Genomic DNA, 26,068 nt, shown 5'->3' with positions numbered 1-26,068 from the left:
TCTTGAGACAACTCAGAAATATACTAACGAACGCTGCTGCTTAATTAAAACCATGCTGTGCGTTCTTTAATTAGCTCATTTTCTACTTTCCTCTACACAGTGAGACATAGACCCAGTCTGTTTGCCAGTTATCCTTTCAGAAGGAAGAAACACATCTTGGGGAAAGGAAAGAAAAACTTCAAAAGGCAATAGTTTACAAATGCAGCTAGGCACTCTACCAGGGCTTTGGACAGGAGCCTCCTGAACCTGTCTCCTTCTCCAAAAACAACAACAAAAAAAACCTCGTGTTGACCACCCTTCCCATATCCAACTCTGCTCACTACAAGTGTTGAGTGTTACGGTGAGGGCTGCCCATGTGCGGGGACACAGAAGTGCCACTGGACAGAGAGATCTCCAGCACTGACACCCAGTTCCTGACCACTGAGGTTGCCTGCCCACGAGGTCCCTTTGGAAGCAACTGTTCACCTGACACTAAAGTACCTAGCAACAGGTATAATGGTAGGACTGCAGCTAAGAGGAAAGACGAGGAGACGGGCAGATAATAGCACAGGCTGGAATAGACTGGTAAATCGCCAGAAAAAGGATCCAGAATGGATGTAAGCAGGTGACAGGCCCATGATGCAGATGACACGTGGGAGGTCCCCAAATTAATTAACTTCAGAAGAATCTACAGACTAAACAGAAACCATCTAGGTTAGATGCTACAAAGGCTACAGAGGAAGTACTGTGATGGCCTGAATGTTGGGAAGATGGCTCAGTGGTTAAGAGTGTTTGTTGTTTTTGTAGAGCCCTAGGGTTCTGTTTCCATCATCCATGTCAAATGCTCACAATGACCAGTAACTCCAAGTCCAGGGGATCTGACACCATCTCTGGCCTCTGTGAGCACTGAAATAAGTCTTTTTTGGTTGTTTAATATTTATTCATTTATTTTATGTTCAATGAGTGCACGGTCTTCAGACACCAGAAGAGGGCATTGGATCCCATTACAGATGGTTGTGAGCCACCATGTGGGTGCTGGGAATTGAACTCAGGACCTCTGGAAGAACAGTCAGTGCTCTTAACTGCTAAGCTATCTCTCCAGCCCCGAAATAAAAGTCTTAAAACAATAAAATAAAAGGATAATTTAGGAGAAAATATCCAACATCCGACATCTGACACATGTAGGGACCATGAGCTATTTAATAATTATTAATGAGACATGCAAATAGCATTAATAAAATAATTAATAAATTGGAATGAGAATTTTAGACGAGGATTTTTCTCTTTTAAGTCTTACCAGAGAGAGATTACACTTCATCTAAGTGATAGTTAGCCAGGATTTAGCTGAATTCAGGTCAGTGTGGCTGTCAGTGTGGCTGCCTGATGTTGGGGACTTTGTCCTGACGGTTGGTTAGTGTGACTTGTTGATAGCTATAAATGATTTAAATAAACTAATAGATTTCCTCTTACTGCTGGGCATGGCCCCTGGCTCTTCCTTATGCCTGTTTCTTCATCCCTGGTGTAGATATAAAATGCATTTCCTTTGGTTAAAAAATTCATTTACGTCATAAAACATTTTTTATAGACAGTTTTGTTACCTGTAACTGGAAGTGTGTGGGTTTTAAAGATAATGTCTCCAAGATCTAGGAATGCCCCTCCACTCTTAGCATCTTAGCATCCATACAGGTGCAAAAGTGGGGTATAATCATGTGGTCTTTCTAACTGTACGTAATTCATGCAAGTCTAAACAAGCTAAGTCCAGTTATAAGACTGCGTTCTAGAAAGGTGAGGGTAGCCCTTTACATTTATTTTATTGTGTGTATGCGTGCACATGCCCGTGTTCATGTGGAGGCCAGAGGACAGCTTGAAGGAGTTAGTTTTCCCCTATTGTGTGGGTGTATTTACCCTCTGAGCCATCTCCTAGCCTAGACCTACATTCAGATGTATGACTGCGGTAACTGAAACCCAGATTCCTGTTTATCTCCTTCTTGTGCATTGAAAGTGAAAGGGAAAAGGTATGCAGTGCTGGATTGAACCGGGGGCTTCCTGTGTGGCAAGACAGTTCTCGCTCAATGACATGTCCCAGCTTGGGCGTTCGTTCTCTGGGAGTGTCACCACTCTGAACAGTGACAGCTTTTCATCGGGTGGACAGTCTTTGGTGTTTGACTGCTGTGGGAGTGAACTTCTTGCTTGAATGGAGTCCTGAAGGTTTGTCCTTGTGATGAAACTAGTTAGCATGGGAGGGGCTTTAGCGGGCATCTAGTGTGATGTTACCTCCTTAAAAAGACGGAATTGGGGTACTGTAGGCTATCCTGGGTAGGGCTTCCAAGAGGATCTCCTGAATTAGTTCCCCGCCTGCTTAAAGGAGTATCACACCTGAGTCAAGGTGTTCTGAAGTCTGTCCGTTTACTGATTTCCTCAACAGATAGAAATTATGGGCCTGCTTTTGAACACCACAAATAATTAAAGAAACCTTAAACTGTACACTGATGGGTGATTTTTTTTTTCATACTTTATATGTGAAAGGAATAATAGTACTTTAACTCATAGTGACTTAAGAACTATTAGTTCTAAGTTACTGCTCCTTTCAGACACTTTAAGGCTTTGTGGAGCTCCAGAACAGTGACCCCATCTTGGTGTTATGATGATCTGAAGATCCCATCCCAGTGTTATGGTGATCTGCAGATCCAATCCTCATGTTATGGTGATCTGTAGTGTATTAACTGTCAGGTAACAGATTCTTACCTTTGTGGAATATTTCATTTTAGGGAATTAATATGGAATTTTTAAAAGTGAATTTTAAGCTACAGGACTGTGTCCTTATAATAAATAACTTTTTTTTTGCAATGACTAGTTTATATGTTTTGTAGAAGTTAAGGAATTTTATTACAATTTGTGTATGTAGTCTTATTCTGTTAGCTAGATGGATATTACCTGTTGTAGAAAATTCCAACCTGGGGTTTCTACCCCTCCTTGTCCATTTATTGAAAATTTTAATCATTGCCACATAACTTTTTTCATTTTTATTTAACAACTTGATATTTATTTTGTGTGTGTGTGTGTGTGTGTGTGTGTATGTACATATGTGTATGTGTGCATTCAAATGCTACAATGCACATGTGGAGGTCAGAGGACAACTTTTGGGACTCGGTTTTCTTCAATTATATGGGTACCAGGAATCAAACTCAGGTCACTTTAATCTCTGAAAGTCCATTTGTTCTTAAGTTTTAAAGTAGGAAAGAGGCATCTTGTATTTTGTTTTCTCCTTTGGCATGGTAAAAAATTGAGTGTCCACTTTCTGGATACTTCAGTAAGTCTGAATATATCGAAGAAAGTCTTATTGTATTGTGACCTTTTTCCCTTTTGCCTTTCCCTTCTAGCCAACACATACCTCTTTATGGTACAAGCTAGAGGCATCATGCTGAGAGAAAATGTGAAAACAATTGGACACATGATCAGGCTGTATACCAATAAAAACACTACGCTCAATGGGACAGGTAAGACTGAGTTCCAGATCAGTAAAGAAACCTTTTAAATTCTAGCTCCTTTACCTGCACATAACTCTGTTAAAGAGGGATCTGCCTCCTACTAAGTGCACTGAGAGATGATTAGCATCCCCTACTAAGTGTACTGCTGAGGGGGTGTCTTCTAAGGGTGCCTGTTACTAGATAGGCGTCCTCTGAGCAGTATGGCCAGGTTGGTCCATTACTTAGTATAGCACTAGGTCAGTGTATTCATTGCTGATTGTTGTATCAAGGTTTAGATCCCCTCCTAAGTGTTCTACTAGACTAAGTGTTCTACTAGACTAAGTGTTCTACTAGATTAATAGGCCTGTCATTTAGCTTTGGATGTACTTCTTAGTAATTTTATGACCTTTTAAAGAAACAAAGGATACATTTTTATGATACTGGACATTACTGACTGACTGTTCTTTCCTGTTTACCGTGTTAACTGAGAATGGGCTCTCCCATTAGAGTCACACAGGCTAATATCAAGCTGATTCAAGGAGGGATTTTCTACTAGGAAGTACTTCATGGAAAAAAAGTGTCTCCCAGAGTATTATGGGATGTCATATCATCATTGATAAGATCAAGATCTTATCATCATTAGATCTTTGGTTAGATCTTTGGATCTTTGCTTTTAAATAGCTAAAAATATCAAAACTCTTTGTGCCACTGCAAACTAAGTTCTTATCAGTTCTGCTACCTTCCTCCCAGCTAGAAAGCCTCTGTCCCCACCCGTGGTGGTATTTCAGTCTGTGGTAGGTGGGTGGAGGTTTTAGGATGAGATGTGTAGAGAATTCATGGTACTCGTTTGTCTGATTTATTTATGATTTCCCCAAATCTAGGCATAGGTTCTTTCCTTTAATCTTCAAACCTTAGTCTCCCTTAGAAAGACTGGGGAGCTGGCCCTATGGCAGTACAGCGCAGGCCCTGGTGGGGATACTCGTTGGTCTATTGTGCTGGAGTGTAGACTATGTTTAGGTTACTGTATCTGTCTGTGTGAGTACTAAGAGTTTCCTGTGCCTCACCCCCACCCTGGGATATGAATAAATTTTATGTGTGGGTGCTGGGCTTGGCTGGAGCAGTGGTAACTTTAGCAAGCAGATGTTCCCTCACAGCACCCTGCAAAAACACAAGGGAGTTCTTCCCCACTATGAGCCACGGTCTTAATAAAGACGGAGCAACTGGTGGGTACTTTGACAAAGAGTTACTTACTTGGTGAGCCTCTTAGAACCTTCCGGAGGACTCCCTTGCTGATGGGAAATGTGTTCTAGAGTGCACACGCAAGGCGTTCCTTTCCAGGGGAAGTCTTGTAAGCGGGTAGCCCGAGGTTGTTGTGTCCTGAGCACAGACGTCAGCAGGTGGCTTTCCTCCTTCCCCATCTGCCCCACCACATTACCTCTTAGTTAACTACAGCCCCAAGCAGTTGCTAGCGCTCCACTCGGCCGCCTTTCGGCACGTACTTGGTTCGGTGGGGGTGGGGGTCAGGGGACTAAAGACATCTTCTTTTAAGGAGGCTTCACAAAAGTGGCAGTGTGTTCTTTCACCACCTCAGTGGCCAGACCTGATTACATGGCTGCACGGTGCTGGGAGTGAACATTTGAGATATGCACACCCGGGTTCTGAGTGAAGCTGGGGGTCCGTCATCCAGGGAGGCAGAAGTAGAGTGGGGTGGCAGCTCTGAGGCTCTGACAGTCTCGTTTAGGCAGCGTTTATTGAGCAATTAGTGTAGGCCGTGCATGAGTAGATATGGGAGATGCAGTGATAGGAAAAAAAATCCTCGTTCAAGGAGGAGCCTTCCAGGCTTCTGGGAGAGACAGAGACATGATAGCTGAAAAGCACATAATTATTTCTGCAAACACTTATATACAATTGACCAAAATTAAAAAAAGAAAAGAAAAGAAAAGAAAAGAAAAGAAAAGAAAGAGGGCAGTAAAATGTATAAAGCTGTGAGCCCTATAAGAGAGCTGATCAATGTATTTATAACTTACCACAAGAAGGCACATTGACTGTGGTGTTTTATGAGTGTATTTGGTCTCAGAAGGTTCTCAGAGCTGTCTGATAGTCGTCACCATCAACTGCAAACAGAATACTTTTGTGTAGAAATTCTAAGTTCTCAGAATCAAATGATGCCTTTTTGAGTGGCCTGTGGAGTTGAGGAAAGGAGGTGTTGTTATTGACAGTGGGTGTAACAGGCGACCAGGGCTGTGTGGGGCAGTGATGAGGTGACCAGGGCTGTGCAGGGCAGTGATGAGGTGACCAGGGCTGTGCAGGGCAGAGATGAGGTGACCAGGGCTGTGAGGGGCAGAGATGAGGTGACCAGGGCTGTGAGGAGCAGTGATCTGGTGACAAGGGCTGTGAGGGGCAGTGATCAGGTGACCAGGGCTGTGAGGTGCAGTGATGAGGTGACCAGGGCTGTGTGGGGCAGTGATGAGGTGGAGGTGACCAGGGCTGTGAGGGGCAGTGATGAGGTGGAGGTGACCAGGGCTATGAGGGGCAGTGATGAGGTGACCAGGGCTGTGTGGGGCAGTGATGATAGGTTTGTTTGAACGAACCTGGTGCACATCCTTATTTAACGGATGCTTAGAGTGAGGCCATCGGGCCTGTTAATGAGGAGCAGAGCAGAGCTCTAAAGAGCTCCCACAGCACCTTCTAGGGTTCCTCTTGTAGACAGGAAGCTGTTGAGGGGTGTCCTTTGGTCCCCTCCTTTTCTCTGTGTTTCCACTTGAGAGTGGTGTTGGGATCTGCTTAGCCCATCTCTGCAGGAGCCTTCCGCTTCTCTGGGTGTGGTTGTGGGAGGAGTAGGCAGGCAGGTTTCCTGGGGGCTGGTTCTGTTACCATCCATTCATTAGATGAAATCATGTCTGCCTTCACAGAAGCTGCGGTGAGGCCAATGGTGTCTGTCTTTGAAAGTGGTGGTGGCACTGTGAATCCTGCCCACAGGGGTAATGACTGTGGGTTTTCAGTGTCCTTTCCGCAAGCTTACATCAGGCTCCTTTATCAGAATTTGGTGTTGATTTGCAGAATGTGCCTTGGATGCCTTAGGTGCCTTATTCTGGAGGTTAAGGACAGTTAAAGTGATTCCAGTTAAAAGTGATCCTTGAGAGCATGGAAGCATTTCCGAGTCTCTTAATGACTGGTGCTCTTTACGGTCATTTATTTAGCTCCAACACCTGATGCTCAAGTGATTAGCCGGCATCCCATGCCTTTCAGGCACTTAAAAAAATTATTGTTGGATTTTATTAAAGCTGGTACAAGAGACGATTGTGTCCTTTTATGAAATATGTAATCAGCCTAGCCTAGATTACCCATTTGGCCTTCTTTTTGTCCTCAGACTCCCTCTAGGGAGTGATGGTTAAATTTGTTTTATAGAAGTCACCAGAGACCTTGAAATTTAAGGGGTTAGATGCAAGTCTGTAGAACTGTAGAATGAAGAAGAGGAGAGGCCCGGATACTAGTGACACAAATTAATCAAGTATGCAGAACAAGAAAATACCATGATTTAAGTTAACACGTAACACTAAGGAGTTACTAGGTGGGGCTGGAGAGGGGTCTTCAGTGGTTACTGAGAGCAGAGGACCCCAGGTCAGTTCTCAGTACTTAGGTAGGATAGTTCACTTCCGGTAACTCAAGTTCCAGAAGCTCTAATATTTCTTCTGGCTGCAGAGGTACCCACACATGCTGTACAGTCATATACTCTCTCTCTCTCTCTCTCTCTCTGACAGACAGACAGACAGACAGACAGACAGACAGACAGACACACACACACACACACACACACACACACACACAAGCAAAACAGTTTTATAACAGAGAAATCACCCCAGCATTAGGGAAACTGGGGCAGGAGTGTCGATGCAACCTCAGGCTAGCCTGGGCTACAAAATGAATTGAATTGCAGGCCGCCCTGAGCTAGAATCAGATCTTACCACAAACCACCAAGTAACCTAAAAACAGACGAAAACAGACTTGAGAGCTGTACGAGAATACAAGTAGTTTTTAGTCTTGGCATCATTTAAAAAAGTCTGGGGAGCACACCAAGGCAGCGGGCCCAGGACGGTCTGGATTTCCACTCCCATCTGTTGTGGGTAAGCATGTGCAATAGAAAAGTGTCTAAGAAAAGTGGACGAGGTTAAGAACCGTCATTGACAGAACTGGACAGGCCGTTCTCCTGGCAGTGTTTGCAGAAGGAAGCAGTGAGATGTGCATATGAGAGAGGTGTGGGGGGAGGGAGGGAGGGAGGGAGGGAGGGAGGGAGAGAGAGAGAGAGAGAGAGAGAGAGAGAGAGAGAGAGAGAGAGAGCGCTCATATCAAAAAGCAAGCTATATGAAATGCTTTCTTCAGTTTTTACTTGGAGTTGGAGTAATCGTTTATTTTTTATAAGGTAGAGGGGGGTTATGATTTAAAAAAAAGTTTCTGTGACTGGCCCTCTCAGTTCTAGTACTCAGAGAACAACCTAGAACTTCACAATTTATTCTGTATTTATGTGGATGTCTCTTCCGCCCTCCCTGCCTGCCTGGCTGAGCCCAGGGCTTCAGCAGGCTGTGCATGAGCTTTGCCTGCCCAGATTGCTCTGCCGCTACCCTGCTGTGGAAGAAATGCGTTTGAGCTCCCTCGGCTCTCACAGCCGCCACACTAGAGTAAAGATAGGACTTAGAGTCAAATCCGCAGAGTTCAGAATATAAATAGTGGTTTCTGAGTTCCGGGGCCAGCTGTTTCAGTGGCACTGCTTGTCCACCCCCCACCACACCCTCCATCCCCCCCTCACCCCCCACCCTTTCACTAAGCATTTCTGCTGTCTGTCATCAGGATGTTCCCTGGGCTGTTTAGACAGACCGTGAGCTGTGCTTATGAAGGGTTCCAGGTGCCCCTGTGGTATTTTCTGTCCTCTGTTGTTACTTTTGAGAAAGTGGCAGACATTCTGATGCCAGTTACGTGTTTGGACTAACTGTTTATTTGATTCTCCCCTTTCCTGGGGTTTTGGGACACTCCCTCTTCCTTTGCACTCTCCTCCTTCTAATGTGTTTTATAGAGACCCTTCACGCTGTCTCTTCTCTTACATAGTTGATAGCCATGGCTGTGGGCTCTCTGTGTGCTTCTCTGAGGTACTGATTGCTTGGTTCTTTTGCTGCCTGCTTACGTTTCTGGTTCTCAATTTTTGTTTTCTTTTATTTTTAGTGTTGTTGTTACTTGGTTTTTCTTGAGGCAGTGGCTCTCTTCATAGCTCTGGCTGTCCTTGAATTCACTGTGTAGACCAGGCTGGCCTGGAGCTCAGAGATGAGCCCCGGGATTAAGGGCATGTGCCAACAAGTTCAGCTTGTTTGTTTTTCTTAACTGTGTTTGAAATAAGAATCCCTTTCCTGTCGAATGAAAAAGGAAGCTTCAGTTATGGCTCAGTGGTTAAGAGCACTGACTGTTCTTCTAGAGGTCCCGAGTTCAAATCCCAGCAACCACATGGTGGCTCACAACCATCTGTAATAGGATCTGATGCCCTCTTCTGGTGTGTCTGAAGACAGCTACAGTGTACTTGTTATACTTGTAATAAATAAATCTTAAAAAAAAAATAAACAGGAGAGTCTATTTATTGATTAAATAATTATAAGCAGCTCTAATGTATAAATCTAAGAATTTGGCAAGAATCTGCTGACACCCACAGCGGTAGTAATAATTAAGTATTTTTAGTGGAAAGGGAGAATTTTTATTTTTTAAATTTTGAGATGGGGTTTCTCTGTGTGGTCCTGTTCTATATGAAATTGCTCTATAGACCAGGCTGGCCTTGAACTCAGAGATCCAACTGCTTCCAGAGTGCTGGGTTTAAAGGCATGCGCCACCATGCCCAGCAAGAATCTTTTTTTTTAAAGAGTTATTTTTACTTTTGAATTATGAGTCAATGTGTATGTCTCTGTGTGGGCACATGTGTATGTGAGGGAGATGCCCGTGGAAGGCAAGAGAAAAGGAAATGCAGTTACAGGCGGTTTGAGTTCCCTTGTGTGGGTGCTAGAAACCGAACTGGGGCTCCTCTGCAAGAGCTCCATGTGCTCTTAAATACTGAGCCATACCTCCCCGTGTGCGGCCTCTTCATGTTTAGAGCACCAGTTCCTCCCACTGGCAGAGCAGAATTCCTTGTGAAAGAAGAGATGGTTTTAAAGATATCTGCATTTGATATATCCAGATACTTTCTTATAAAGCTTGAAGCAGTGAGCCTCATTGGACCTCCTTGTCTTGGATTATGTTGAGCATAGTATAAGTCTCTCAGATACATTAGGTGAGAGTATAGAGTGTGGCCGCAAGAGGTTTTATGATTTTGGTCTGCCCCTGGCACGTTAAATGTTGACTGCTCGGTCTCCCCTGCCCCTCTGGCTTGGAGCAGCTCCCTGCCTGCTGTTTTCCAGGGCTCCTCCTGAGAGCAGCAGGGGACTGGCTGTCATAGGGGTGGCTTCCCATATCCGGGTGAGATATACCATAGTGTTCTCCGATCTGTTTATCACGTTAGGTGTTCCTGGCAGGTCAGCTAATGCCTCACTGACAAGCTCCTCAGTTAACGGGAAGTGAAATGTAGCTGCTCAGAAATGTCTGTCTGGTTCCCACCAACTTAACTTCATTGATGGTGACAACCTCTGGTCTGGGGTGGTGCTTACCCTGCAGTGGCTTTTGTCACACGTGATATAACCACCACAGTGCTGCTTTCCCACGGGTCAGAGGGTTTAGACTGCAGGAGTTTGTCCACATTTTCTGTGCCCATGGTTGGATGTAGCAGGCACAGCAGCTGGGCAGTTGTTTCTGTCTCTTATCTCTAGTAACTACTCTAGGCCAGCTTCCTCCACACAGCAGGAAATGGGCACATCCTGGCCCTCAGATTTATTTGCATTTTGCATCCATGCCCTAGAGAGTAAACTAAATTGCAATCCTGGATTCCATGGTCAAAATCCTGTTTGTTACTGTCTCCTTTTGGGTTTGTATTCTGTCACTCACAACTAAAGCTATTGAAGTTTCATGAGATTATTCTCTCTCTCTCTCTCTCTCTCTCTCTCTCTCTCTCTCTCTCTGTGTGTGTGTGTGTGTGTGTGTGTGTGTGTGTGTGTGGTGTGTGGGGGTGTGGTGTGTGGGGGTGTGTGTATGTGTGTGTGTGGGGGTGTGGTGTGTGGGGGTGTGGTGTGTGTGTGTGGTGTGTGGGGGTGTGGTGTGTGTGTGTGGTGTGCATGTGTGTGTGTGTGGTGTGTGTGTGAGAGGAGAGAGAGAGAGAGAGAGAGAGAGAGAGAGAGAGAGAGAGAGAGAGCATGCTATGCATTTGTGTACAGGTTTACACTGGGTATCTTCCTGTGACTTCCACAGTCAATTTTTGAGACAGGCTCTCTCACTGAACCTGGTTGTTTCAGGTAGACTGGCTGGTCACCAACCCCCTGGAACCGTACCTATCCCAGTGCAGGATTTGTAGACGTTTCCATGGTTGTTTGGGATCCGAACTCAGGTTCTCATGTGTGCACAGCAAGCACACTTTATCCACGTGGTCAACTCTCAGGCCCTCATAGCGATTTCTTCTTATCAAAGTCCAAAAATGCCAGTGGCAGGTAGCAAAATGAGAAACGGACTATTGCACTCTGAAAGGGAGTGCACGCTGGAGCGGGGTTCTAAGGTGAGCGTTTGCTGGTGTTCTAGGCCATTGCTCTGGGCGTGGTGGAACTTGATGACTTTAAGGAAAATGGGCCTAATTTAACAGTTACAGACAGGTTCCTCAGGGGAACCTGAGATTAGGAATGTGACTGTCTGAAAGGCTGTGTTCCAGAAGTGAGTTCGAAGGAGAAATCTCGGATTTTTCTTCATGCTCTGTACTCAAGAAGCAGTGCACAGATGGTGTGGCAGTCAGAAGATTGAGGGAGTCCATGTTCCTTTAGGTTGGGCTCAACTGTGGAGGTAACGGAGCAAGTGGCCTCTAGCCACAAGAGGCTCTGTTGTGTTTGTGTATAAGGGGAAGGGCCTGTGGCTTTCTGCTCCTCCCTAGGGAAGTCCTGCAGAGTGTCTGGCCTAGCTGTGGTATGCTTTATTTCATATTCTTTCCAGGTCGTTGCTTGTAGCTACTGCTGGGAATCCCGCAGTCTGCCATACCGTGACATACTTCACATTAGAGGCAAAGAGAGGCAATATTGGGTTGTAAATTTCTTCTTCTCTCTCTCTTTCCAAGATTATCCCGAAGGCAATAATACAAGTGACTATCTTGTTCAAACAACAACGTATCTTCCGCAGAACTTCACGTATTCACCGCACCTCCCCTGTCCAGAGAAGCTGCCTTATATGCGTAAGTGTGACCGAGTTCCTTTCGGCTGAACTGTTCTGCTGTCGTTATAAAAGACATGGTTTGAGCATGTCGGATGGGTCATTATTGGGGGTGCTAATATTCTAATATACTGCATGGGTTTCCTTTTTTTAATTTTAATTTTTGGAAGTGTAGTGGACACTGCTTTTGAAAACGGATAATTAATTGAAACGCTGAAGAAAAATACAAAAGAAAAAAAGATAACGAGAAATACCTGTGTTTCTCCCATTCAGATTTGAAAATGAATACTTTGACTTAATTCTCTTAAAGCAGACTTAAAAAGAATACTGTGGGGGTTGGGGATTTAGCTCAGTGGTAGAGCGCTTGCCTAGCTCTGAAAAAAAGAAAAAGAAAAAAAAAAGAATACTGTGTTATTCCCTCTGGATTTATTAGAACATGGTAAATTAAGACAAAGTCTCTCTCTTTCCTTGCCCTCTCCCAAATGTTAGTTCCTCATCCTTCCCTCGGACATGACCGGGTGTCTGTTTGATGTGTGTACATGTAGATGTTTTTATGAACTTGGTTTTGCATAGGTAAATGGAGAGATTACAGTTTTAAAAGCCTTAGGAATATTCCAACCCTAGAAACTCTCTCCCATTGGCAATCACTTACAAAGGAAAAATCAGTTTTCTCCAGTGGAGTGTCAAAGGGTACACAAACCACTCTTAAGGGCAAGCCTCATGTCCGGCAGTAGGTGGCCAACACAAAGCTGAACTAAATAGTAGTTTTTGAGGTTTTTCATTTTTATTTTATAAACATTTGTCTGGCCTTTTTCTTTTTTAATCTTACAGATATATGTATATATATACATATATATATATATATATACACACACATACATTTTGATTTCTGATTTCTGATTTTTGGTTTCTGATTTTGTGGGGTTTTTTTAGTGGAATTTCCATGGGCAAATACACATGCATATGCTCGTGTGTGTGTGTGTGTGTGTGTGTGTGTGTGTGTGTGTGCGCCCGCGTGTGCGTGCGCGCGCGTGTGCTTTTTTCCTATTTGTTTCTTTGTTTGTCCTGATCTGGTGGTTAGTTTTTGATTCTGGTTTTTAATGAGATTCCTATTTGTTTAATGAGAGAAAGAAAAGATGTGGACTTGGGTGAGCGGGGAGGGTCTGGAAGGAGATGGGGAGGGGAACAATGACCAGAATATATTCTGTGAAGAAAAATCTATTTTCAATTAAAAAATGAAATAAAGAACTCCCACTCCCAATTAGAGGGTTGTATAAATGACAGGCTCTTATGCTATGTCCCTCTCCTACAGTTCTATAGTTCCTTGTAAGAGGGCTTCTCTGCCCGGTGCTTGGCTGCTGTGGGCTTTGTGGCTGCCACTCCACTGGGGTCTTAGAGCTGCTGCTGCTTTTTTTCTGCCCTCCCCCACCCACACTTAGAGCCCTGTATTGTTTTAGAAAACGGGAGAGCCCTGCGGGACAGCCCCCCTTTCACAGCAGGGTTCTTCATGGTTCTTCGCTTCAGACTGGGCAGCAGCCCCATGAAAATGTGACTGTGTACAGGTGATATTATTTCAGAAAGGGACTTTGAGTCTGACCAACACAGTGAGGCTCCTGGGTGCCGGGAGGGGAGCACTCTAGCCCTTCACTGACCATATGACTCTGCCCAGGACACCTCTAAACCCATTGGTAACACCCAGGATGGCGGTGTCACCTTCATTGTGAACGAAGACGAAACTCAGTGTGAAGGGCAAAGCTCAATGGCTGTCAATTGGATTCCTTCCTTTCTTCCCTACTTCTTTGATAGAACCAGACTTTCCAATGATCAAGGGGATGAGACGTGCATGTCCTCCTGAAGCTTCAGACCGAGTCGTGCAGACTTAAAACAATCTTCCCTCTGACAGCAGAGAGCAGCATTATGTGATGTCTGAGTGCAAACTCTTAACAGCATTCAAAATAATTGACTAGAATACCTTTCCAAGCTGTGGTTGGATGCAAGACATTCATGGTGATATTTAAGCTACCTGTGCCTGACAGATGTGAAGTGAACTAGTAGTGTGTAAGTTTTTCTGGATTCTTCTCTAGTGTAATTGTAGGACGGCCAGCTCCAGGTTTCCATAGTGTAGAGTCTGGATTTCAGTAGTGTGTGGTATTCGATAGTGGCCAATCATACTAGAGTCGATCTTTTTTTAAAAAAAGAGTTTATTTACTTATTTTATCCATGAGTGCTCTCTCTGCATATACACCTGAATGCTAGAAGAGGGCATCGGATCCCATTGCAGATGGATGCGAGCCACCATGTGGTTGTTGGGAATTGAACTCGGGACTTCTGGAAATGCAGACCGCTGAGCCATCTCTCTGGTTCCTAGAATCTATCTTACTGCATGTTACTTGTTTGAAGGGGGTGAGTGACTCCTTCATTGCTATTCATATTTATTGGCTCTGCAGAGGACAAGTCTATGCTGTTTTGTTGAATCTCTGTGATTACCAAGCCCAGTAGCAACCTGTCCGGGGGGGGGGGGGGGGCATAAACACAAGTGCTTTGCATGCTTGTTCTGGTTTTGATTTTTCTGGGTGAGGTAGAGAAGGGAAATGCCAGTTGTGCATGACACATAACAACGAAGGTAGACTTCCCCCTGATTGTCTTGTCATCCAAATAGAATACACTCGAAGTGACTTCCTTATCCTGCCCTTGCCTTGATAGTTCCCATAGTTACAAACCTTATGAATGCAGGAACTTTCTACGACGAATTTAATAAGTGAATTGAAAATAAGTGAAGAGGGAAAAGCACATAGACTTTAGAAGAGCTCAGATAATGCTAAATGTGGCAAACTGTCATGTTACATGGATGTCAGTTGTAGAGACAGACAGCCTTTGAGAGTGATTGAGAGTAGTTGGTCAGGGGCTGGGCTGCAGGCCTGGGTGTACACGGGGGCTCTCAGTGCCATCTTGTAGGACTGGCCAGCCAGCAGCAGGCGGCACCAGAGAAATGCAGTATTCTGCTCTCAGAGTGAGGCTTAGGGCAGAGGGAATAGACACTGAGGGAACTTTGAAGGTAGGTCTTCAAGACAATCCAGCACAAGGCTACGAGAGAAAGCACCGTGGGGCTGACAGGCAGCTTATATGTTCTGGAGTCGGGAGGGCAGCTCCAGCCAGAGGGCTGTGTGGGTTACACTGAAGGTGACTCTAGAGTAGAAGTGTCTGTGCTGGGGAACCTTCGGGCATCCGTGACATGGCTTTGGAGGGTACCAGACCTGGAAAAGGGTTGATCATGAGTCTGCAGGTTTCAAAGGTGATAGAATGGGGGTGGGGGAGTTGGGAGCACTGCTGTGGGGGAATGAGGCCATAAAGGCGGGGCGGATGAATGATGGACTAGGTGTGTTCTTCACAAAGGTTGTTCACTTGGGAATTTCAAAGATATTTGGGAGAGGCTGGATTCAGGGTCACTGGTGAGGAATGGAACTCCCTTGCCCAGATGTCACCTCTGTCTGAAGGATGTCTGACTTGGTGACCCTTTACTGACGCAAACAGCTCACAGAAACATCCCACGTGGAGAGTGGGGAAACTCATGAGTTCAGTTGCACGTGTTTTATTGGAAGTTCAGAAAATTAACTTGGGGTCTGCATTTTGTAGGAGGAACGGAGTTGGAAATCAGAGGAACTGAGACAGGAAGAAGGCTGAGGATGGGCTGCGAGAGGCCCTGGAGTGATGGGGAGAGCTGACTAAGAGAGGGGACACGGGGAAGGACACGGAAGTCAGGATGGGGTCCCAGGCGGGATGAGGGACTGTGGACTGACTGCCGTGGAAGATGTGTGCAGTGACTGGGAGTCTGTAGAGAAAGGGAAGGGACACAGGGATCCCCTCAGGTGTGTGAGTTAGCTGTGTGGGTAGGAAGCCTGGTCCCCCAGGCCACCATAAACTGTCCCTGTGGAGAGGAGTCCTGAAAGTTAAGGCCTTGCTTCTATGGTGTGTGATACAACTAAGATGTCTGTGTATGTGTGAGACAAAGGGGTGGAGTAGTAGGAAGAGGAAGAGGAGGCAGGGAGGGAGGGAGAGGGAGAGAGAAGATGGGGTCAGGCAGGGGAGACACAAAGAAAACTAGCAGAGTAGGACCGAGTGCCTTGAAAGGGAGGAAGAGTGGACAGTAGAACCAGCTAATCACACAGGAAGGGTGACTCACCAGACAGGGGCGCCTGCCAGAGCACTCACAGGGTGAGTCCTGGCTGGGTCTGTTGGAGGCAGTGATGAGGGTTTGTCACGTCATGGTAGGATTGCTCTGTGCTTTCCTTCAGTGCTTTGTGTTAGCTAGAGAATTCAGGCACAGCCTTTGCATCAAGGTCAGGTTTGAGTCCATCTTGCCAGGCTCAGAAAGGGAGTAGAAACAGGTGTGGGTGAGGGTGTGGGTACTGTGCTGGGACGAAGGCTATTGACTATGTTTTCCTGAATGTGGTTTGGGAGCACAGGTACTGGAATCAGCTGGGTAATTTATTCAGATCCAGGCCCCCAACAGCCCAAACCACTTAGACCCCTAAGTAAAGGTTTGCATCCCTTGTTGCAAAGCACACTGTGTATGGTTTAAGAAGACAGATAGAGACTATGGAACAATACTAGAGAGACTCTGGGGAACTTGGGTGGACAGTTAGGTTGAGAGATTGAGTAGCACAAACGAGGCCCAGCCCGTGCTGTGAAGAACCTCTTGGTCGCCTCTTGGCAGAGCTCACAATCCCTTCAGTCACACTCAGGTCTGAAGACGGAATTGCCATTGTTTCGTGTCCCCAAGCCACCACGTTTACTGCAAACCACATTGCAGAATGCCCTGTCTTCATACTATTTATTGTTTTTCTGTCTTTTGTGGTCATGTGACTGTCCTTTCCTGCTTGAGATGCTGAGGGTTGAATTCTACATCCTTCCTTTGGGAAGTCAGGCTCAGCAACCAAAAATATACACGGGAGAGTTGGTCACCATGGCCATGCCTTGTGGGCCTCCATTGACACAGAGATATTGAAAACCCAAAACTCATATTTTAAAGAAGAGCACCCCCTAAGCTGTCAAACCTTTTTTATGAGGCTGGATAGAGAGGTCATACTGAAACAGAACCAAGACGACATGACCATCAAGATGCCGAGGAAGGAACTTCCAGGAAGAGAAGGGGTTGGGTGATAAGAGAGGAACTGTATTGATGGTCCATCGGAAGTCTGTGCTGAAAGGCCATTTCCCAGGATGTGCAGGGCAGGAGGCACCTGTCAGAGAATGGAGCGGTGTAGAATAGCTGGTGTGGCTATTGGCAGAAACCGTAAGGTGTTGAAAGTGTGGCACAAGGAAGCAGACAGTTTGGAGAAGGCAGGTAGAAGTGTGCAGACACCTCCTTTGTGCTTGGCTTCAGGGTTACGGATTTGGCAGTGTGACCTTGTGTTTTGCACTCTTTGGAGGCAAGAGAAGGGTTTCTGTGAGATGAGAAGCTAGGAGTGGTGCTAATTTATGCAGATCATTGAGACACAGTGCATGGGAGTTTCTTGGCATGTGACTGTCTCCGGGAAACACATTTGAAAAGGCAGAAGCAGATGATGTATTTTCTTGATTTCATTTGCATAGTGGCTTTTGGGGACAAGAAAGAAGCATTGTGTGTAGTGCCCATGTTGTACCCTGTGTCAAAGCGAAAAGGAAAGGACAAGTGAGTGTCTCAGAAGCAGGGGAAGAAGAGGTAAACAGTAGTGGCAGGTTATGTCTTCTAAGGGAATGGTCAGACTTTTCGTTGTTGGGGAAGGGGAGACAATTGGCAGCATTTGATGAAAGATAATCTCCAGCCCTCCCAGGGTGGATTTCAAGGCAGAGTTGGGAACAGAACCAATGAAATTGACTGGAAACTCAGTTGTTTATTGTTTGTTTGTTGTGCAGAACAAATCAAGGAAAACAACAAGTGAGTGTGTGTTGGGGGCAGGGTGAGTGCTAAGAAGTGTGTACTGTTTAAGGGACAAGGGCCTGGGAAGTTATGGGATGTGTTAGATTGGGTCATTTACACATTGAATATTTTTGGTACAAGTGCTTTCAAAGATGTGTTGTAGCACCTGGGGGAATCAGAATACAAATACAGGTAAGAAAGGAAGGGGAGTGTAACAGCTTTACTGCCACCATGCACACGGATATCTATCCACACAATCTATTCATACACACACACACACACACACACACACACACACACACACACATCCATCCATGCACACATCCATCCATCCATGCACACACACATCCATGCATACACACATCCATCCATGCACACACATATCCATGCATACACATATCCATCCATGCACACAAACATCCATGTACACACACATCCATCCATGTACACATCCATCCATGCACACAAACATCTATCCACGCACACATACATCCATGCACACACATATCCATGCATACACATATCCATCCATGCACACATCCATCATCCACCCACCCACCACCCATTTATCCATGCTGAAGGCACTGACTTTGTGTTGGAATTTATAACTGAAAACCACCGTTTTATGCTTAGAAAGCTCTAGTTTGGTCATTTAAAAAACAGCTGAGTAAGAAAACATTTTGAAGTCATGGAAATTCGAGAAGTCCATGTACGACATTTGAAGGAGTGCTGGTGCTAGCTTCAAAGAGGACAGTAGGTGAACGGTGGCAGGGTGAGTCATCTTCAGCCGCAGAGCCAGGCTGGGCAGCTGAAGGGTCAGGGAGAGAACATCCTTCTCGTGAGAGGAATATTCCTGGAAGTCTTTCACGCTGTCACTAGAGGTCTGGACAGTGCATATTTAAAACCCCGGGGGGCAACACAGCCAAGCAAAGAGTCAGGAATCAGGCTTTTTCTACTCAAAACTGATAGAGCCCCCGATCCCCATCCCCACCCTCTGTGTGAGTGATGAAGTCATTTCAAACTGTTGATTTATAGGGAAAGAGCCCTCTGCCTGCATATTAGAAGTTACTTGAGCTGTAAGAAGGATTTAAGCTTGAGTAATTCACACAAATCCAATGCTTGTACATCAGAGGCTTGCATTTAAGAGAAAAAGAAAACAAAGCCCTCAATCCTGCCTAGAGATATGTTATAATCCACCTTGCCTTAGCCCATCTGTGGTCATTGAGGACCCAGCAAGCCCCAGATGCATCAGGTCCAGCTTCAAGCCAGGAGGCATTGCTTCACGCGTGCACACACACATGTTCAGGAGGCTGGAGTCTTTGTCCACAGTGGAATAGATTCTCATGCACAGCAGCAGTCCTGGGGCTTGTGGGCGTGGCCGTAAGACTGACAGGTGACTGGCCTTGGCTCAGATTCCGCCTTCCCCTTTGCTCTGTAGGTAACTGGGAGAGCCTCATAGACACCTGGCTCCTTCGAAGGCTCTCGTAAAGCACTGAGACTTGTAGGGGCCAGCTGTTACACAAGAAGTGGAAGTGGCTTTCCTTAGGGACCAGCACACCCACGCCAGAAATGGTGGTGCTGCTGCTGGCAGGATGACTTCAGACACTGGGTCACCTCCGCCCTTCAGAGCGAGGTGTTAGGATTACAGAGCAAAGTGCAGGGGCTGCACGGGAAGCTGATAGCAGACAAGGTGGGTTGCAAATGAAGGAAGCAATCAAAGGGAAGATGAAGCCCGGTGCCTCTGGTGTCCTTCAGCAGGAGCCCATAAGGCCTGACTCCTGATTGACTGGAGCATATAAATTCATAGGGAGATGGAAATTAAACTGCAAAGGATGCTGGGAAACCTGATGATGATAATTACAGCTGCCGAGCTGAGAAAAGATAAAAAATTGTTTAATAGTGCAAGAAAAGTCCAATTAGGTAAGTTGCTTATAATTTTGCCTGATCACTAACTATCATTTTAGTAAGGCGCTTACTTTAAAATGCATCTGATTTATTAGTGTGATTTATTTACTCATTATTTAATGTATGTGAGTACACTGTTTTCTTCAGACACACTAGTAAAGGACGTCGAATACCATTACAGATGGTTGTGAACCATCTGTACGTGTGGTTGCTGGGAATTGAACTCAGGTCCTCTGGAAGAGCAGTCAGTGTTCTTAACCACTATCTGCGAGATTTTTATTTGATGAATGCTAAATTCTCTCTGTGCTTTGTGACCAAGTCTGGGTATTTTATACCTGATGCCGGGTTTCCCTTACATTTGACTTGCCTTCCTCTCTTATGTTTGTAGGCCTCATTCTGTTTTACATACATAAATCTGACTTTTTTTAAGATCAGCAACTTTGCATATCTTGTCTCCTGAAATGGTGGGTATTTGTTTATAAATTTGTCAGTAGAACAGGCTGGTGTTAGAAGATAGATTTTCCTCTTTGTTCACTCTGGGAAGCTTAGGCATTTACATCGACAGATGCGTCTCTGTAGCGTGCGTGAGTGTGTGTGTGTGAGTGTGTGTGTACGGTGTGCAGTGTGTGTGTGTGTATGGTGTACAGTGTGTGTGTGTATGGTGTGCAGTGTGTATGTGTGTATGGTGTACAGTGTGTGTGTGTGTGTATGGTGTGCAGTGTGTGTGTGTATGGTGTACTGTGTGTGTGTGTGTATGGTGTGCAGTGTGTGTGTGTATGGTGTACAGTGTGTGTGTGTGTGTGTGTGTATGGTGTGCAGTGTGTGTGTGTGTATGGTGTACTCTGTGTGTGTGTGTGTGTGTGTGTGTGTGTGTGTGTGTGTGTACGGTATGCAGCCTCTGCCAGGCCTGCTTCATCAGGTGAGGTGGGATGGGAGGGGAGACTGTGTCTAGACCTGAGGAAGAGGAGGGGACGCCTAGAGAGGGACCAAGTGTTTCCTGTGTGCAGCTGTGGCTGTGTGAGGTTCTGAAGACGCAGGAACATGGCATCCAGTTGGTTTAACCTTACGAGATGAGGAAGTTAGAAGAAAGACTTGACCAGAGGGCTTTCCACACCACTTTGTACCCATTTCGAACTTCAGCAGGTGTCGGGTTAGTAAACTGCTACAAGACGACATGTGATTCTATGTTCCCGGCTTTCACCGAGGATAGGAGGACAGCATGTCTTTGAGGGGTGTTAGTGAGTTGTGGTTCTATGGTTCAGGATTCGACTAGGTTAAGAGCAGTTCCTTCTCGTTGCAGAGAGAGAGCTGGGAGTGTTCTGTGGTAGAGTGGATGCTTGTGAGACCAAGAACATCTTAGAAACCCTTAGCTTTTCAGCTTCACATAACCAGGGGCCTGATGCGCTGCAGGTACTCAGAATAAATGTGCTGTCTTGGATGTACAGTTCTCGCTTAAGAACTGCTGGGGTGGGGACTAGAAAGATAGCTTAGTAGTTATCATCACTCTTCCTGTGAACACAAGTTTGGTTCCCAGCACCCTCTTAAGGTAATCACAACAGGGAGATCTGTGAGGTGCACACACACACACACACACACACACACACACATACACTTTTATAAAAGAAAGATGTATCAGGGGTCAGCTGTGACGGTGCATGCCTGTAAGCCTAGACAGGAAGCTGAAGCAGGAGATTTGAGAGTTCAAGGCCAGAGCTGTATTGGTGGTTTGGGTCTGCTATCCCAGCTTTTTGGGAGACGAAGTCAGAAAGATTGCAGTTAAGAGCTCAGCTTGGTCAACCTGGAAAGACTTTGTTCTGTACTTAAAACAAAAAACAAACAAACAAACAAACAAATGGGGTACCACACAGAGACCTAGGTTCCATCACCAGCACTGCACAACCCAACCAACCAACTCATGGGAGTTCAAGGCTGGCCTGGGCTACTACTTAGTTAGACTGCGTCTTTATCATCACCAACAAACAAGTCAGTAACTGAGGGCTTAGAACAGGGAGCTGCCACAGAAACTTCTCAGGCAAGCTGGATCCTTGACTGCACTGCAGAAGAGTTCAGGACCAGCCAGAGTGAAGCAAAGATATTTAGACAGAGCTGTACAGGAAAAGGTCACACACCAAAGACGGGTGTGAGGGTTTCTTAAGAGCAAGAGTCCCCCAGAAGTGTATTTAGGTGACTGTATACATGATCGTGTTGCTTTGAACATTACATTATTCAGTGGATATAATTTGCGATAAGGTTTAAACGGTGTACAAGTAAAGCTTAAATGTATATGAGTTGGTTTGTATATTTATTTATCGTAAAGAATTCTTTTGTTTTTGTTTTTATAAAAATATTTGTAAGGCAGTTTTCTGAGGTGCAGTGTTTATTTGGGGGGAGGGTGTCTAGCTCAAACCCACAAACATTCTGGCCCCAGGTAAGCTTCATTTTTCTGTTTTCAGCACCTTGGAGAACTGAGCACTGCTTTTGCAGCTCCTGTAATGTTATCAGTAGTGGTGCAGATTCCTGACTGCCAGCCAGGAAGAAATGCAAAACAGCTAGGACGAGAGGCTTCTCCTTCCTCCTCTCTAGGGAGTGGGGGATTGACTTCAGGACCTTCTGGTTCAGAGGCCCAAGTCCGGGGACTCTTTCGTTCTTTAGGTAAATGTTGTCGTGTTTGCGTGTATCCCGTGCATGGACTCATGCACACTTTTAGTTTTCTCCAGATTGGTTATACTGTCTGATACATGAAGGTATCATGTATGTTGTTTGTTTAGGGAAGAAAAAAAAGTCTACATGACATTCTTTTTTTCTCCCAAATGTTTTGAATCAAATGGGTCTAACCACTTTGGATGGTGCCTTTCTACAGAAGAGGACCTAGAGTCAGAGAAAGAACGATGTCCCTGGGCTAGGGAGACTGATGGTCTGGAGAGTTCTTGCCTCGTAAGCACGAGGACCTGAGTTCAAGTCACGGGGACACACACAAAAAGTCGGTTGTGTCTGTGCACGCTTGCAGCTCTGTGATGGAGAGATGGGGGGATGGATTCCTGTAAGCTTGCTGGTCAGAAGGTGGGAAGTACGTTAAGGACCTAGACCAGAGGAAGTTAACCTCTGACCTCTATACACACACACACACACACACACACACACACACACACACACACACACGCACACTTTAAAATACTTGATTTGTTGTAAGAGTGTGCTGTGTTTGAATGTGGTTCAACATTTTCCATTTTTTTTTTTAACTCAAAAGCAAAGGAAGGGCTAACGATTTTCATTTTCTTAAGCCAGTGTGTCAAGTGTAGTGTGGTGGCCATAAAGGTTACCGTCTAAAAGTGAAAGGAGGTGCTATTCGCTGACTACATGGTGGCGACGGGAGTAACCCAGATCGTGCATCGCTCTGTTACTGACGTTGATACTTCATGCAGTTTGAGGCTAAATAAATGAATGAATAAATAAATAGCTGGAAAACAGTTCCTTATGTGTTTTGGCTTGCAGGGGGATTCCTCAGTGTCAACGTGAGTGAAATCAGCTTTGATGAAGTCCATCAGCTCTTCTCCAAGGACTCGGAGATTGAGCCGGGAGGCCACTGGAGGCCCCAGGACTGCAAGCCTAGATGGAAGGTGAGGGAGTTCTCCTCACGGCGACGTGAGGCAGTTCTCCTCACGGCGACGTGACAGTGACTGAGCATTTGGGGACAGGCATGTGCCTGGTTCAAAGTGGAGGCATTCGAATGTATGCATTCACCGCCCCGCAGCCCCGCAGCCCGCGCTGTCAGTTTGAAGGCTGTAAATGCATTCGTGCACAGACAGAGTGTGTGCGCATGCGCTCCGGGCCTCGGAGCTGCCGGTAAAGAAATAAGATAGAGACTGGATTTCTCTTCGGAGCCGTCTGTCTCCTGCGGGTGTCTCCACCAGTTTCCGGAACTGAGAACTCAAGGGGGGATTCTAATGTCTTTATTTTCAGTTGGGTCCAGCACTGGGCCACCGGGGGCTTCTCAGAGACCACAGTCGAACTTGAAAGAGAGGATTTGAGCCCTTTGCTTGGCTTAAGGCTGAGCACAGTGCTTCACATGTCAGAATTCTGCTTAGTGTTTTGTTTGAAAAACCGTGAGGGAGTATGTCAGCCTCTTGTGCACGAGGACAAACAAACAAACAAATAAACCAACAGCAGCAGCAGCAAAGGAAACAGGTTGGCCGTTGTTCTCAGCCCTGTGAAACGGATCCTGGATGAACATTGTGTAATGGTGCTATGTTTGAGCCAGCCTGGCACTGTGCACTTGCAGTGAGAACCAGGAGTCATTACATCCGGTATACGTCCTCAAGGGATGTGATGTGACTTCAGCCTGGAAGTAGTCCTTTTAGAAAGTACCAGTGTCCTTCTAACATACTTGTGTGTTTGTTCAGATTAAAAGTAGATATTCCCAGTTAAAATGATTTAATTAAGGAAAGAAAAACCTTTCCCACGTGTACTCGACCACTTGGGTTTTAGATAATTCCAGATGTAGTCAAGTTGACAACCATCACAATGAGACATATGTGGGTTTTAGTTTTAGGCTGAAGGTCCTTCAGAGGTGAGCTATCCTTGCCAAGTTCAATTCCAACCCCACCCACCCCGCCTTTGCGTGCATGTATGACTGTAACAACGCCCATTCGAATGCCATGCAAGTCTGAGAGAAGAAAGCAGTTAGACACGTGTTCCTTGAGGCTCTCCTTCCCTGTTTTTTATTTAAGCCCCAAAGTCAGTCTGTACTGCAGTCTTCCAATATTAGAGATTCTAGAGGTCTGTGGGTATTCCAGATACCACAGGTTTGAGAGGAAGGTTCTCCACGGGTCCGGGATCTTCTGAGGCAGGCTATCTTCCACATGGGAATCGTGGAGGGACGGATTGGTGCTTTTCAGGCGGTCACCTGCAATGTTGGCTTTCCATGCAGGGCTCGCCTGAGGTCCTGAGTCACTGCTCTGACATCTGCAGGCTCAGGTGTGATGATGCTGTCCTGATTAGAGGCTTGAACTTCCTCATGTCACCCGGGGTCCTCGGGGATGGGTCTTAGCCACCTGTGTCAGCCCGCAAGAGCTGTTAAGGCACAACATGCCAATTCTTGAGCAAAGTCATCAGACCTGACCCTAGTAGAGGAAACAGATAAGAACTGCCCTCTCCCTTCTTTATGAAAATGAGGAAGAGGAGGAAGGGTGAACTACAACACCCCAGGAGGTGAGAATTCAGTAGCTCACGGCTTGTTTCCATCTAGTTCAGTGGTAGCAGCTAGCTGGGCTCTAAACCAGCCTGGTCTAAAGCCCCGCCTTGCTGGAGCATGTAGGTGGTGTGTGATTCAGAGTGTGAGAGGGGAGTATATACACATCATACACACAAAAATAAATACATTTTAAAATCCAAATTATAGGGACTGGAGAAACGACTTAGTAATTAAGAATTGTTGCTGTTCGTGCAGAGGACTTGAGTTTCATTCCAATACCCAGTTTCGGAGGCTCACAGCCACCTGTAACAGCGTGCTGGCTGGGCAAATGTCTGTGTGGCAGACATTTTCCTGATTATCTTTTCATAGTGTACTTACGAGGCAGTGAGGAAGGACTTGGGAAGATAAAACATTGTTTCCGAATATAGTGACCAAATGTCCTTCATGGTGCATCCAGAAGAGAGGGGCTCCGGCATGTCCACACATCCGGAAGACGTGCCGATGACCCCACAGGACACTGTGCTTTCTTCTTTCTGCACAACAAATTACAAACTATTAAGAATATCCTTCTTGATAGGAATAAAGTATCAGTCATAGCAAGAAAAAAAAAAAAAGAATATCCTTCTATGGGCTGGAGAGATGGCTCAGTGGTTAAGAGCACTGACTGCTCTTCCAGAGGTCCTGAGTTCAAATCCCAGCAAGCTACTGTGTCCTTATATAAAATAAATGAATAAATTTTTAAAAAGAAATGCATTTAAAAAAAGAGTATGGAGTACAAAGGGAATGCCAAGTGAATTTTAAAGATTTATTACACACACACAAACACAGAGAGAGAGAGAGAGAGAGAGAGAGAGAGAGAGAGAGAGAGAGAGAGAGAGAGGAGAGAGGGGGGAAGGGAAGGAAGGAGAGGGAGAGAGAGAGAACAAGTGTGTGCACTTTAGGCCTGTCACTTAAAATGTGGATTGACCTTGTGTGTTTTTCTGCATGCTCGTGTTTTCCTTCTGGCCCTGCTCCTGATAGAACGGCTCTGAGGCTCAAATAGATTTGCAGATACTTAGGCCATATGCTTTGGCTGTTCCCCAGCTAGTTCATAAGTTAATCATTGGGTTGCTCTCTTCTAAGGTCTGCCATGTGGCTGGTTACTTGGTCCTCGGTTTTTTGCTGCTGTCTCCATCCGTGTTCTGGGGCCAATCTCCGACCTGCCTCTATCCCAGCATCCTTCTCTCTCTTTGCTGGATATCTCACCTTCTAATTTCCTATCTAAACTCATTGGTCAATCAAGTTTTTATTGACAGGTGAATACTTTTTATATAATACACA

At 45.6% G+C, this 26,068-nt stretch overlaps 1 protein-coding gene across 4 annotated transcripts in view; it reads left to right on the top strand.

Annotated features, from left to right (window-relative positions):
- Positions 1-26,068, top strand: part of B4galt6 (beta-1,4-galactosyltransferase 6) — a 56,855-nt gene that overhangs the window by 14,051 nt on the left and 16,736 nt on the right. For 3 of the 4 annotated variants that reach the window (XM_039097085.2, XM_039097087.2, NM_031740.2), the window contains 3 exon segments: positions 3,360-3,476; positions 11,662-11,775; positions 23,050-23,174. In XM_039097085.2, the coding sequence (XP_038953013.1) occupies positions 3,360-3,476; positions 11,662-11,775; positions 23,050-23,174 (356 nt within the window). 4 annotated transcript variants of the gene reach the window in all.

The sequence above is a fragment of the Rattus norvegicus genome, chromosome 18, assembly GCF_036323735.1.
Source record: "Rattus norvegicus strain BN/NHsdMcwi chromosome 18, GRCr8, whole genome shotgun sequence".
Classification (NCBI taxonomy): domain Eukaryota; kingdom Metazoa; phylum Chordata; class Mammalia; order Rodentia; family Muridae; genus Rattus; species Rattus norvegicus.
This window is presented reverse-complemented; position numbering and strand designations above follow the sequence as displayed.